The sequence below is a fragment of the Passer domesticus genome, chromosome 4, assembly GCF_036417665.1.
Source record: "Passer domesticus isolate bPasDom1 chromosome 4, bPasDom1.hap1, whole genome shotgun sequence".
In the NCBI taxonomy this organism is placed as follows: domain Eukaryota; kingdom Metazoa; phylum Chordata; class Aves; order Passeriformes; family Passeridae; genus Passer; species Passer domesticus.
In genome coordinates this window covers 30,764,885-30,779,893 of record NC_087477.1, presented here as the reverse complement: position 1 = coordinate 30,779,893, position 15,009 = coordinate 30,764,885, and the positions used below count along the sequence as shown (strand labels likewise).

At 39.0% G+C, this 15,009-nt stretch overlaps 1 protein-coding gene and 1 long non-coding RNA gene across 5 annotated transcripts in view; one reads left to right on the top strand and one right to left on the bottom strand.

The window, feature by feature from the left end:
• TECRL (trans-2,3-enoyl-CoA reductase like) overlaps positions 1-15,009 on the top strand; it is a 73,275-nt gene that overhangs the window by 7,324 nt on the left and 50,942 nt on the right. For 2 of the 4 annotated variants that reach the window (XR_010360899.1, XR_010360901.1), the window contains one exon: positions 3,531-4,168. Coding sequence is in view for 1 of the 4 variants with exons in the window: in XM_064416897.1 (XP_064272967.1) it covers positions 7,172-7,405 (234 nt within the window). In the remaining 3 variants the exon portion in view is untranslated. Of the gene's footprint in view, positions 1-3,530; positions 4,169-7,171; positions 7,406-8,702; positions 8,717-15,009 lie in introns of those variants that run through there. The other 2 variants (XR_010360900.1, XM_064416897.1) reach the window with 2 other exon arrangements.
• LOC135298838 (uncharacterized) overlaps positions 6,758-15,009 on the bottom strand; it is a 195,045-nt gene continuing 186,793 nt past the window's right edge. The window contains exon 6 of the long non-coding RNA XR_010360904.1: positions 6,758-6,904. This is a non-coding gene — a long non-coding RNA (uncharacterized LOC135298838). The remainder of the gene's footprint in view (positions 6,905-15,009) is intronic.

The following is a 15,009-nucleotide window of genomic DNA, read 5'->3' as shown; positions in this document are numbered from 1 at the left end:
ATAAGGTCCTTTTTTTGTTTACTTGTCTAATTCCAGTTTCCAGTAATTCTACTGTTTCTCAAAATTATTCAGCTTTGAAAGAAAAGTGTCACAAGAATATTTTTTAGTCACAAAATGAATGTAAAAAAAGACTGATAATTTAGCTCAGGGACTGAGACTGAGTATTAAAAATGTCATAATAAATGGGAACTTTTCTGGGAACTTGAAAGTTTGTGAAAGAAGGTTATGCTGACAGATGTTTCAGAAACCTAATTAATGAAGCCCTGAAATGAAAAAGACTGAGAACAGTTTGGCTTCTTGTATGAGGAGAAATACCATGTAACATTTCAAAAGCAATGAAAGACCAATCACCCCAAGAACTTCAGACAATAAAGAAGGATTGTAAATTGGAGTTAGGTTTCTTTTTGTCATTATAAACTTTTAAACATATCTCTGGATAGAACTGTCTGAAAGAGTGTGATTATATTTTGTGGCAGTTACTGAGATTTCAGGATTTTATACATTCTACATTAGCAAACAAGAGCTTTTGAATATGTTAACGTCGAAATAGCTTCTTTAGGAATCTGTAGGTGTTCTAATCAAGGCTGTTCTTCCCTCCTACTGGTCAGAAATTATTAAAGAGACCAGATTGTTCTGAACCTCAAAATCTTTTCATCCAAATGAGTAAATGTTTTTTACTGCTTCAGTGTCACTGAAAAATGCATATTTGAACAACTTTTTTTTCCCTGAAACTACTCCAAGTGACTCCAACTTCATCTTGCATGTAATAACTTTGCCCAAATGAAAGATGCACCTAATCTCAGCTGTAAGAACATGGATTTGCCAGTTCTGTACTGCTGCCATTTGTGAAAAATGGCTTTGCCTTACTGTATTTCTTTTCATTATCCTTACTTAGAGGCTGATCAGCTTCCAATAATGTGGTTACTTGATCTTATCCTGTGAAATTACAATCCATTATCTCATCAGGGTATGTTCTCAGAGGGGATTTAAAAAAATGCTGTCAGTAATACCTGTACTGAGCTGAAATTAAGTGAAGGCATAGAGTAAGCTTCACTGCTGCAAAGTACAGGGTATCTGCACCTGTCCTTCATTAATCTGCTCAGCCCTTTCTCTTTATTCTGTATAGTGACACAATGTCATAAAGCCACAATGAAATCCATGGAAACTTGCTGTCTGCCCATGCTTTGAGGAGTCTCACCCACCCAGATGCTGCCTTGCTTGATGGCTTTGCTGCTGGGCTGAGATTGACAGGGAGCTCATCCCAGTGGCTTTCCTCAGGTGCACAAAGCCTGTTGTGAAAAGCTGAAACAAAGCCAGATATTTGCCAGCCAGTTTCTAACCTCTGTTAATTGAAGTGCCATTTTATTAGGCAGAATTGATGATGCAGTAAGGGGAGTCACACTACATTAAGGCAAATATATGAAAGCACTTATTGCCACTGAAAGGCAAAAGCAGCTTGAGGACATGTTAAAGGATGAGTGTAATGCTGTAGGGAAAATTCTGCAGGTAAAGGTCAGTGGAGTTTTCCTTAAAAGTAGTTCTTGGACAAGTTTGGGTGACATTTTTTTGTCCAATTTCTAATGCTGTTTTCTAATCTTTGCCTCAAAGAAAGAATGGGGTACAAAACATACTGACTGTACAAGGACTTAAATAGGTCGTGTGTTGATCTCCCTGTCTTTCTGAAAAATGCCAAGATTAGCTTAAAAATCATAGACTCTGTTTTGAAATTAAGAAAAAAAATCTTTTTCCTTAGGCCTTTTGAAGTCAAGATTTCAGATGTTCCTGTGTGTTTGAAAGGGCTACACATTTACCTGAGTGAAAAAGAATGACAAAATATATAAGTTTAATAAAAAAGACTTTTCACTAGCGATGTATTTCCAGATGCATAGAGGAGAAGACTTCATGCCTCAAATAATGGACTAGCACAATTTCCACTGTTTTCATGTAAAGAAGAATTGAAACTTCACAGCTGTGAATATGCTATTTATTGTCAGTGACCTTAAAAGCCTGGTCACTTTTGACCATTCATTTGCATTTCTTCATCACCAGGAACATCTTCTTGGGCTTCTTCCATACTATAGTCCAGCAGCTGCCTGTTATGATATATCCTGCTCATCATCAGATTTGAGTTCTGTATCAGGCTGTACTTATTTTGGTAGAGAAGTAGGTGTGTGTTTGTGTGCTACAGGGGCTGGGGGTGGAGGTTTCACTGTGTACTGCTTGCTGATAGAATTACTATCCTGTATTCTAACTTTGCTTATTTCCCTTGTGTCTCTGGTGGATGTCTGTGGGGGATAAAACAAACACTGCCTTTGGATTTGATTTGTGCTGTGAATTTGCTTCTAATTGGCGCCACCCACACCAAAGTTTAAAGTCAATATTTTCAGTTTCCAAAGCCAGAAGGATAAAGCCAGGCTACCACAGTGAGATTTTAAACAGCTGACAAAACATCATTGGTCTGGTCAGTGGAAAAAGCTCCTGCAGGACAAGGTGGGCACTGGAAATCCAAGGGCTCTGCTTGCAAGCTGCTCCTTTGACTCTCCCTTCTCAGAGCCTCTGAAGGATGCGGCCTGAGGCTTGTGGCCGTGTAATGTTTCCATTGCACAGCTCACAGGGTCAGCAAGGATGTCATCCTCTGCTGAGGAGCCCTGCCAGTGTAGCTGAAGAGGAGGAACATGGGTGTATATCACTTTTAGCCTGTCCCCTAGCTGGTGGGGTTTAGTCCTGACTTCAGCATTATTTAAAATAGCTTTAGGATTGTTTGGAGTCAGGACACTCTTCTTCTGTGTCTTTCTCTTGTCCACTGCTTATTTAAGAGACTTAGCTTCAAGAGAGAAAATGAAATGACCTGAGTAGTTTTAGTAAGAATGCTGTGGAGCTGCTTCTAAGTGGCATTTTTGTGTGCAAGCATGAATATAGAATGTCTTAAATTGATTTTATGACTTCTGAGGTAGGTGTGTACAGACAAAGAAATGCCAGAGGCTCATGCATAGTGGTTTTTGTTGGTCATTTTTTTTTGTTGGTTTTTTTCCCTAGCAGCCAGGCTAATGCTTACATTTCTGCAATGCTTCAGAAATACATTATAGTTGTTATTTAATTGTTATGGATATCAGAATCAAACCAAACATTTAAATGTATTACCAAACAATCTGGTAAAACTACTTCTAAACTCTCTGCCAGATGAAGCCAGAAGCCAGACACACAAATTATTGTCAGTGTTCTTCCAAATGAGTAAATTAGATCAGGTTCTTAAATCCTTCCTTGGACAGCTCAATAAAAAGACACTGGAAGAACAGCTCCACACTTCTGCCTGGCCCTTAGAACACAAAATCCAATAGGGAGATGCTAACAGTGGTGGTTAGAGCAAGCACAATACCAATCAAGCACAGTACCAGGCGTAAGGGCTGCACAGCTGCTGAGAAAGGTGTGAGGCCAAGGGCCATGTGAACCCCCTGGTTCAGATCTCCCTCCCCAGCAAGACAAATGGCACACTAAGGTAAGGGTGACCTTGGCAATCTCCTTTGTTTTAGATTTCATGACCTGTGGTTCTGAACCCCACGTTCCTTGGGCTCTGGAGTTCTGTGTCTGTGGGAAAGGAATAACCCCAGTCCTGCCAAGCATTCCAAACTTGGGATAAAAAAGTGACATGTGAGGGGCTGCTGACAAGCCTCTGGGCTGACAGAGGTGACCCTCTGCTGCTGACTTAGCAGCTGACATTCTGCAGGCTGAAAGGAGATGACCAATTCACTGGGGAAGGAGGAGTTCAAAACATCACCAGAGATGAAAAGGAACTTCAGAAGCGCCTCAAGGCCCCAGCTGAGATCTTTTGAAATCCCTTTGTGCCAGGCTGTCTGCAAAATGCACAGTGCAAGAGAGCCTCACACAGGGGTGGCACGTGGAATAGGAAGGGAAAAGCAGGAGAACCAGCAGCTCCCCAACACCTCACAGGAAATCAGTGTCACAAGCAGAAACTGAATGCTAAGTCTTAGCCCCTGACCAGTGGTTTGTTACCTATTTTGTCATGACCAGCACAGGCTGATGCTTGTTTCCAGATATTGATTAGAAGGGTGAAAAAAATCCTTTACAGGTGTAACTTTTTTCTGAAAATATGAGCAGTTCTATTAACCAGAGATGATGGCCAGGCTGTGTGATTTGGGGCAGGCATTCTCTGCCTCCTTGAAAAAGTGTATTTCAGAAGGAAGGCTTAACCAAGTGCCTGCCTGTCTCCAAAACAGCTCATGTGAGCTGGGTGCCAAGGGAGGAGAGGAGGCAGAGACACACTTTGAGAAGAGTGATGCCCATTCTTGCAGCCCCTCAAAAATATCAGCCCCTTATATGGCCTGAACTTCAGTGTGAGTTGAAGCTGTCAGACATGATTTAATTCTTGCTGAGTGCTCTTTGACTCCTCTCAGAGTCCCAGAATGAAGCTGAGGTCAGGGGCTGGGTGTCTGCTGGCTGCTAGCCCTGCCACAGCTTTGGGGACAGCACCTTATGGTCGTGTAATGAGGATCAATACATCTCACCATAGGGCTGATCACTTGTCCCCATGTGCTGGGACTGCCCATCTCCAGTGCTGAGGACTGAGATGAGGCACAATAATGGCATTGAAAGGAAAGTTGTGCCTTCTGCCCAGTAATTAATGTTTCCCTTCTATGTGCACTTCCACACAGAATGGGCTGGATGGCTTCACATTGAGCTGGAACATCCAAACCCATTGATGCCATTTCAAGAAAGTGCAGCACAACAATGGCAAAACCATCACTGTTTTTATTCATCTCCCTTTTAGAGCTTGGGTTATCAGTGGTAACTCTATCCCTGATTATTTTTAGTAGAGTAGCTCTCATCCGTGTTATATGCAAGCATTACGTTTGCTGCAGTCTGATCCTAAATCCATAATACAATAGAGGGAGGAAAGGGCCAGCCACCTTTAGGGAAGGTCTCCTAATTAATGTCAGCAAAGTGTTTGGGTCTGCTAAGATGGTTGTTCCTCAGAATATTAAAATTGCAAATGATTAGCTTGGATTGCAAAAAATGGGAGTATATTTTTGTAAGCATTTTCCTGGAATTGGTTCAGATATCCAAGTGTTCATTGGTCAGTAATAAAATTCTGATCATTTAAATGTCTGCAGTAAATCAAAAGCTTTTTTTTTTTTCTCAGAAGCAGCAGCTCAGATGTTATCCTTTTAAATGTTATAAATATACTTGCAGTAATGACTGTAACACCAGTTCCTTTATATACACAGAAATTAGCCTTGATGATCAATATTATTCTTTATGGGTTTTGTATTGAAATAAATTTAGAAATTTATTAATATATACTATTACAGCTCACTTATTCATATAAATCTTACAGCTAAAAGGGAATATTATATCAGTTTGTCTCATCCCTTGTAAAGCAGATTGTGCAGTTTCTTTAGAGTAGCCTGTTCAAATAAGCGTATCTCACACTTGGATTTTAGGACCTGTGTGTTCTGTGGTCTTTAGGTGGCTGTTTTTAGCAAGCCCCTTACAGTAAGACAATAATTTGCCATTTTCCCTGTTGTGACTAGCTTTTGCAAAAATTTCTGCTTGCTATATTGACTCCACCAAGGTGCCGGTTCCTTGAAACCCTTTCATTTAACCTTGGAGACAGGTGAACTTCTTTGATATGATATAATCAAGTCTAACTGCTTTTTTCCTGTAGATGCTGACTTGTTCTGCACCAATGGCAAGACACTAACTGATTTCAGTATAGTCAAAATTTAATCCTGCCTTTTCTTGTAGTAGGGGATCGATATTGTTGTACACCTGCATTCCTCCAGTCAGGGCTTTCCATTAACAAATCCAGGGAAGGCATTCCAAGGCTGCATGACTGCATCACCAAGCAGTGGGCACTTTTCTCTCAGTCTAGGCTACTTCAAAATTTGTTATGTCATGTGGGCATAAAGCATATTAAATATGAGTTGGAGTTGGGTCCTTTAGTAAGAACTATGGCTAAAGAACCACTATATTTTCTCTAAGTTATAGCAGAATCAGAGAAAAGAGACCTGTTCTGTTTCCACCCTGCATCCCCAGAGTGGGTATTAATTGTGTGTTGACTTTTACCTTGTGGAAGCTTTTTTCCTCTTAATTAATTTCCTCAGTGTAACAAACACATATGATTTTTGTAATAGTGATTGTCATTTTTCTGAGATTTTACCATGGAGAAATGCAAAATTGGAGAATGAAGAATTTACTTTGGGGAAAGAGCTGTCTGCAGAAACTCATGGTGCCCTTCTAACACTGTAATCCTAGGCAGCCCAGGGAAATTTAGGGAAAATTTCCGGATGGAAAAGTGCTGCTAGTTCTGTTAAATCCTATTAAAAAGCCATACATGGAGAAATGAAGTTTAAACAAGGCTTGGGGAAGCTGTTAAAGAGAAAATTTGTTGTTTTATGTAGTCTTTATTCTTACCATTAAAGCTGCTTTTGTTTTGTTGCAGACTTGCATTGTAAAAATTGTCAGGAAGCAATAAGAAAATAGTGAAATGATCCAAGCCCTGAACAAATGCCTTTAAGGTTATAATTTCCATTCCTTCAGTTGATTTTCCCTGGCAGAACTGTAAGGAAAACTCTACTCCATTAAATACCAGAAAATCCATGGTGCTAAAGCTAAGCAGATATTTGCAAGTATCCCCTAAATTTTGCTGATGAACTCGTGTATTTTGTTAGTAGATATTTCTAGAATAGATGGCATCTGATGGTGATGATTCTAGAATAAGTGACATTTATACCTTACATGTGTGTGTACATGGCCATTTTAAACATCTGTCTCTGTAGGTAACAGTGGAATTTACTGCATTCATTTCTGGTTGCCCCTCTGGGGCTCTGGAATTTCAGTTCTGATATCTGCTAATAGGGAATTTCAGGATGTCTTGTTTCAAACGCTGAAAAAAAAAGAAATGAAAAAAAGAAAATAAGAAAGCAGCAGCATCATCAACACAGGACATCACGATAGCAGATTAAATATAGACATGGATTACAGAGCCATTGTTTTCACTCCTGCTAAATAAGACAGTACACTTAAAATGGAATGCCACTTGACCTTTTGTGTCTCTTGGGTCTGTGGCTGTATTTAACTGCTGCAGGGAGGAAACATTTCCCCCTGGAACTGTCCCCTGCTGATATGACGATCGCTGCTGCTGGGTCACACCATGCTCAAGAGGCAGAATCCCAGAGCTCCAGAGCACAGGAGGGATCTTGCAGCCGATGGAGGAGCTCTGTCCATGTCTCACAATGACTCACGCTCTTTTTTCAACTTATCTCAGCTGGTGCTCTCTGCTGGCCAAATCAAACCATCACCAGCGCTCAAACATTCAAAAATCACCTACTTTGAAGTAGAGATTGTTGATGTGCAAAGCAAGAAGCAGATCTGCATTGTGGACAAGGTGAGTGTACTATCCCAGCACGCCGGGGCTGCGCCTGGCTCGCACGGTGCCAGTTCAGGGACTCTGTGTTCAGTGTGCTGTGTTCTTATTCTGTAGAAGTACTTTCATTCCCTTCTCTGGGAGACACTAAGAATTCCTTCTGAGTCATAACCCTGGGCTGGTCTTCTCCAGGATTTTTACAAACAATCCTGCACTGGTTTGTTTTAGACCTCTTGGCAGCTCTGTGGGCTCAAAGCTACGTCCTTAGGCTGACTCTTGACCCTTAGATCACAGTGTCTATTTCAGAGCACTATACTTAAACATTTGTTTCAGAATGGATACTCATTTTTAATACATTTGTAAAGCCTACCATCTCTGCAATGCTATGAGTACATAAATGTACTGGTGCCTAAATGTACTCAACTGTTCCCTGCTTATTAGATTTGACCTGGCACTTGCAAAAAATTTAATTTTAAACAAAGGGTCTCAGCTAAAAGAGGTGCTTTGAAATTTTGTTTGGTTTGTTTGTTTTAATAATGTGAGTAAAAAAATATAAACTACAGCCAAATTGCATAAGTAGGATGAGAGGACTGGGTAGGACGGAAGTTCATGAACCCACAAATAACAGGTAAAAATGCTTAATAAATATTTTGATCACAGTTTTCATAATTCATTGTCCCTCGGTGAAATAGTTGGTCTCTTTCATGCCATGAAAATGGGAATCCTAATCTATTTAGCCTATGGAATTTTCAGTAAATTAGTGGAGTTTTGGGACTTACTGTTTTTGTAGAAAAAAATTCCGTTATCCTCATTGGCAACAGCTGGAACAGGTAGATAAGTTTGCTTCAAATGTTTAATGCCTTTGAAATATGCAGGGTGGAATGCTACCAGATTTCCAGTGTTCTTGGTCTATTAAAGGGTGTTTTTGCAATTTGTGTGCCTAGTTAAAGGTAAATGTCTCATTTGTTAATTCTGAATGGGGCAAAATATTTTTTGCTAGTTTTTCTACACCTAGCCAAAGAGGAAACGTGCACAAAATGGTCAAATAGGATGACTATTAATAACAATTTTGATGGTAGTGTTCACATTACTTTACTGAGTGATATTTACACAGTTGTTAGCTTATCTACATACATTTAGAATTAGGTTTTGATCAAAAGAAAGACAAATCTGTTTCTTGTCTTGAGCTTTCCTATAATGTCATTAAAATACGTATAGTACAGAAACAGCATTAGGCAAAGAGCCACATTTCAGGAATCCTTCCATGCTGCATGCTGCTGGGATGATACCAGACATGTGTTTTAATCTTTATTTTCAGTTTTTCTGACCCTGAAGATTTTCTACACCTCCTCCAAACCATGGACTCTGCCCCTGTAGTAGTGAAAAGAGAGACTTGAGTGGTGATTGCTAAGTACTCTTTATTCAGAGGTAAAATACACACAAGGTAGCAATAACAGCTGTAAGTCTCTGCTCAGAAACGGAAATATATGTTCAATTTACATGGCCAGCAGTATGGGCTTTTAAAAAAAAATATTTTTGGCACAGTACCAAGGAATTGGTAGAAGTATAGTACAAGGCTGAGATTTCCAAGACTGCCTAAAGAATTTGGTTTCTGAATGCTCATTCACCTGGCTGTTTATTTTAATTGCTGTGATAATCCCTAAGTCAACCCCGAAGTTACAGAAATTGAGTTCCTTGCTTCCATGGACACTTGTTAGTATTGGTGAACTTAATTTCAGTTGGTTGTTAGAGCAAACAAGAGGCTGGTGTACTGGATTGCGCATAATTTTCTGTTTAATTAAATATAACTGGTAAAGGCCCAACAAGAGAATTCTAATGCCCATTTCCTGTTTCTGAGATAGTTATGATTAACTTAATTTCTTGGGTTTGCATGTAATTACTGCTTGCCAGAATAGGAACCATAGATTTTAAAATGCATGTGTTTAGACTCTTATTACCTATTGCTAGTTGTTCAGAATATTATGATTTAGCAAATTAATTTATAATATTCTCAGATTAATACATCTAAAGGGGAAATTTTTATTATAATGGTAGAGAGAAGAACCCTTTCTTTCTCCACCCAACAGAAACTCAGGCAGAGTGATTCAATGCTTAATGCTCTGTGGTTAAACACCAGGAGCTGATTCAAAGAGGCTGAGTTTCTCTGAGATCCTTGCATGTGACTATGAATCCCATTCAGAGTAGTGGGAGCTCTGTAAAGTCTGCAGAATTATGGTACATTTAACTAGTTCTGGAATTTAGCAAGAAATAATTTCCTTCCTCGATACAGTATCAGGAATTTATAAAAGGTGTGTTTGGCTGTGTCATCTTGAGAAATCAGTTGGCATCAATCCAAAAGTTTTGAATCTAGCACAATTAATTCTCTGAATTAATTCTCCATTTAGAAATGGAAAAATAGCATTATTTCATTTAGTTTTCTTTCCTATCTTATACTTTTGGGAAGGATCAGTCACGTATATTATAAGTTCTTGATTATCTTTAACTTCAAGGAACAGAAACATGTTCACACCCTGTTGCAGGCTTTCCCACAACTAGGAAAAGGCAGAAAAATAATGAAAGGAAGCAGAAGAAGTGAAAAATCACAGACATTTTGGTGCCATAGTCATCTCCTGCAGGAGCTGGGTTTGGAGGAAAATTACTTAATCTTGCAAAACTTAAATTCACACGAGTCAGCAACACTGGCAGTTTATTTTGCACATGCACACTGTGAACATGAAATTCTTTATAGGAGTACAATTTCTTTTATTTAATATTGTCAACCTGTTCTGGGAACTTTCTGTGCTATGGATATGACATTATGCAAGCAGTTTGGTGCACATGAGCTTTTCCAGTGAGTTACTTAAAGAATTTAGAAAAGAAATAATAGCAGTGTGAGATCTTTCCCCCAGATTTGCTCTTGAAATTTATTCTGAGGTGATTTGACATGGAGAGGAGGCTTCTGATTTTGGAGGATGGGGAGGAATCACAAACCAACTTCAGGGTGGTTTTTTTTTTTTCAGTTATTCTACAAAATGTCGCCAAACTAGGGGAACTCTCCAAGGAGGGAAAGTTATTTAAATTTAGGCTACAACTGTCCTTAAAAGCAGTATATAAATGCTCAGAGGAGGTGTCTTGGGACAAGGCACTGAAGTTCTGAGGAGGTTTACAGACAGCCTGCTGCTCCACACAGTGCCCATGACAGGACAACAGTCCAGGGGTCTGGGCCACTTTGCAGAACAGCACCCTGGGTTTTCTTTCCTGTTTTCCCCACTTCCCAGAGAGGCAGACCCAGGAGAGGATGTCCCTGAGCAGAAAGGTTTTTACCCAAGCATCCAAAGGCTTTACATGAGCTGGTGCCTGAAAGCCACAATTAAGAAAATTTAGCCAAGAAATTTGACCCATATTTTTATAGTCAAGGCATGGTAAGCAAGAGTTGAATGACTTGTGGGCCAATGTTCAGCTCTTTAACATGCACAGCAATACTGCATTTGTGTGAAGATATTCTGTAGCTGAAACATGAATCATACACATTTCTTGCTCAGTGAGTGAAAGAAGTATTTAGCAAGGAAAAAATCTCTTCTTTGGCCAGTGTAAAAAAGCAGGTGAGCCTAGATAATCAAAAGTCCCTTTTTTCCCTTTTCCCTTTCCCCACAATTTATTCATTTGTATGGATGAAATTCCTATCTCTGTGTAAAGAGGAAAGCATTTGATTAAAGATTACTTGTAAGAAATACTTTCAATTAAATAGCATCACAAAATATCTAAGGATTTTGGCTTCTGTGTTGCTTGCAAAAAGCCACAGAAAACAGCAGAACACGCAAAAATCATCAAGTCTTATAAATGAAAGAAAACAATTCCTTTTTGTACTTTTTAACAAATAACCCACATTTTTTTGCCACCCACAACTTATGAAAAATACATGGCTACTAAAAAACTGTTTCCCTCATACATTGTTCCGAAAACCTGATGTAGGTTGGTTTAAAAGTTATTGATGTGCAGTGATTTGATTTATATATGCTGTTAAAGCAACTCATAACTGTTTCTTTTATAGCATTCATTGTATAATATTTTTTTCTTCAAATTAACTTGTAGTAAAATGTATTTCCCCACAAACATGGTGCAATGTAATTAACTTTGCATGAGTTGCTTTTAAGGCAGGAAATGTTACACAGTACAGTTTTTACAGAATAAATCACCTCTGGAGAAACCAGCAGAGAAAGCTTTTTCCCATCAACAGCCTCAGAGCTCAGTAGTTTTGTGCTGTACGATTTTGCAAGTTAAGCTGTAAACAGAGGTGCAAACTCAGGTTTTGGCTGCTGTGCAGTGACCCCCCTTTTCAGAACACTTCCTAAGGCCTGCAGAGGAGAGCTTGCTTCTTCAGATGTGCAGGAAGAGCCTCTTTCCTTGATGTGTTGCAAAGATATTGGAGGCTACTTTCCTACTGATCCTGAAGCCAGCTCTCTGTCCTCTACGCAGTGCCTTCTCCCACTGAAATGTCTTTGTAAAATCCAAAATTGGACATTTATGACTCACAGTACATGATGGAGGAACTTCTAGCTGTGTGTTTGTGAGCTGTAGGCACTGTTTGCTGTGCAATGCCTACAATGAATGTCATGGGAATATTGTTATTTTTAAGGAATTAAAATGCCCTTGCACACAAATCTATGTATCAACTCAGTCACTTGTACATACTCAACACTTCCTGCAGTTAAATATTACAGTGTGTATATCACTACATCCTTTGCAAAGATGAATCAGGGCTTATTCTGATTGCTCTGAAAGGCCTGTTTTTCTCTGAAGGAGCTATAGGTTTTTTTGTTTGTTTGTTTGTTTCTGTTTTGTTTATTTTGTTTGAAAAGCACCTGAAGCAGCAGTGTCTTTGTACCTGTATGCTATGGCATAACAATGCAATGAATTTCCACTGGCATATCATCAAAGCCATTTGCATGTAGAAATGCTGTCTCTGGTATCAGAAATCTCTTGCTCTTGCCTGTGGGTTGCAGCTCTGTCACAGAAAGTGAACAGCCGAGGAGAACACTCATCTCTTTTGCACAGTCAGCTCTAGCAAATAAAAATAACTTCTCACATCATGGCTTGGAGGTTAGACATACCACATTCATTTTAGGTGAGCAAGTGCAGTCATTAAAGTAGGCAATGAAACCCTGCAAAGGAACTCTGCAGTACCAGAACACTGCCTCTAATGCCAGGTTCTTCCCATTAGCCTCATTCTAGGGAAGCAAAGTAAAGAAGTCCTTTCCCAGGAAAGAGATTAATAGTTTCATGGCCATTTTAAGTATTTTCCCCCTAAATCTTTCACTTCTAATATTTCACTTCAGAGGTCTGTATATTCTTCTCTGCAGAGAACAAGCAGAACCTGTGACCATCCACATGGGTCTCATTTCATGCACAGGATTTTTATCATAATTTTTCTCATTCAAGCAATCTATCATTAATGGTGTGCCACCTCTGATGCCAGGGATGCCAAAAGGGGTTGAATAACCAGCTGTGCCAAAGTAGGGGGCTTCCATGGATGCTGAGTCCCACATAGCAGCAATTCCCACAGCAAAATGGCTGAAGGAACACAGACACAAAAACAGCTGGATGTAGGCTCATTGCTGTGGAAATCCTATTTTCTTACTTCCTTTTGGAAGGAGGATTTCATGGTGTCTTGTGTCTTTCACTGTATGTCTTCACAGCATCCAGCACAACGGGGATCTGGCCCCTGCTGGGGGACACTGAGAAAAAATACATTTATAAAATATGTGTCTTTTCTTGCCTGTAGGCATTGAATCTTATGCCCAGCCACAGTGCTGGAAGTGATGACAGTAGTATTTTCTTCCTCAGTTATTACTTATACTTGGTAAAGTAGGTAAATATATTCAAATTCTGTTGTAGCAATGCACAACACTTATTTCTTCCTGCTCTGCTAGAAATTCACATAATTTTAATGTCAATATAGCTACGGATGGTTTCAGATGAAAGAGGCAACTATACATATTACTTTTTGCTTGCTGTGAGATGGCTTTTTAAATGGAATACCTGGAGAAATGGCCTTTGATTTTTCTAGAAGAGAGAGACTGGGGAGGGGAGAAGCTGGTAACTTTAGGGCATTTAGCATTTGCAAAGGGATAATTTAAAGAATTACAGAAGCTGCAACAGATGACTAATGCTTCAGCTGATACCAATCAAAGCTTAGAAGTGCCTTTAAATGACAGATTTTATGCATCTCTTATTTTAGATAAAAAAGTCTAAGCCTGGGGGAAGAAATAAAGAAGCAAATATAATAAATATTAAAAAAAAAGTTGCATTCAAAGTTGAGCAAAAACAAGAGAGAATTTGTGAGACACTGGTGGTGCTCCAACTCTTTCTGAGCATTCTGGCCAGCAGCAAAAGCCAGCTATGCCACCAGAGCAGTGAATATTGCCAAAATTGCATCTGTAGAGACAGGTTCCCAGCCAGTGTGAAAATGCCCTCTTCCCCACTAAAGTTATGACATTTTACCCCAGCCACACATTTGCCTTATTGCATCAGAGATAATTCAGAGATTATTGCAAATTATAAATGTACTGGAGCAATACAAGACCATGGGGAGCAGTAGGTGTTTTATTAGTCTAACAGTTAACAGCACAGCCCATGATGGAAAGTTAGGTGCATAATGGCATCTCTTATAGGCATTATTAGCATTAAAATACTCCTGCATATGATTTATAGCTCCATCAGATCATGCTTCAGGTTCTTTCTGAAATCCAATGTGTGATTCTTCACAGAACACTTGAGCCATGCAGTCATGGGTCTGTAAATACCCAGCAGTACATGTTAATGCTATTATTGTATCTGCCTGTGTTTAAGCAATTTTGGATTTAGAAAAGTCCTTAAAACGCAAGCTTTTCTTCCTTATCTTGTGCTTCAAAAGAACAAATTGTGGCAATCAGAGGACCTCTTCCACAAGTACAGCAAGCATCACTTCGTTGCACTTGGTACTGAATAATGAAAAGTACTTGGGTTTCTAACAGACCTGATGCTGCCTGGTTGTTCTCATATATCAATCACCCTCATTTCCCATTCCTTTCTGCTGCTTCTCAGCTTCCAATTCCCCTCCACAGACCTGCTTTATTAGCCCTGCTACTCATAGAATCACTTGTTTTGCCAAAATACATTCTTCTATGAATTTTCTTTTGAATTGGTTGATTTCTTTTTTCTTTTGTTTTCTTTTACTTCATGCAGTCCCCCAGCTTGTGCTAAATATTGGTTGAATTTCTTGGGTGCACTTCTTGATTTTTAATTTTAGCAGTGTGTGTAGATATAAAAAAGCAAACAAAAATCTATACAGCTATTTGATAGAAAAGGGAAGACAAATTCAGAGGTACCACAGCTAAGCAATATGCTTTATTTGTGCTAGAACTGGCAATCAAAATCCCAACAAAAAACATAAACACCACCCTAAGCCTCACTTTATTGCTGAGAAGTCTGGGTCAAAATTACTGCTTATTATTCTTTATTATTTATACTTTGTTCAATAGACCAACACTATATTTATTTCTAATAAAATATTATAATTTTTAAAAAGTTTATTTTATTATTTGTGGTTTATATTACATTATTTTTGACAACTATTTTGTTTTTAA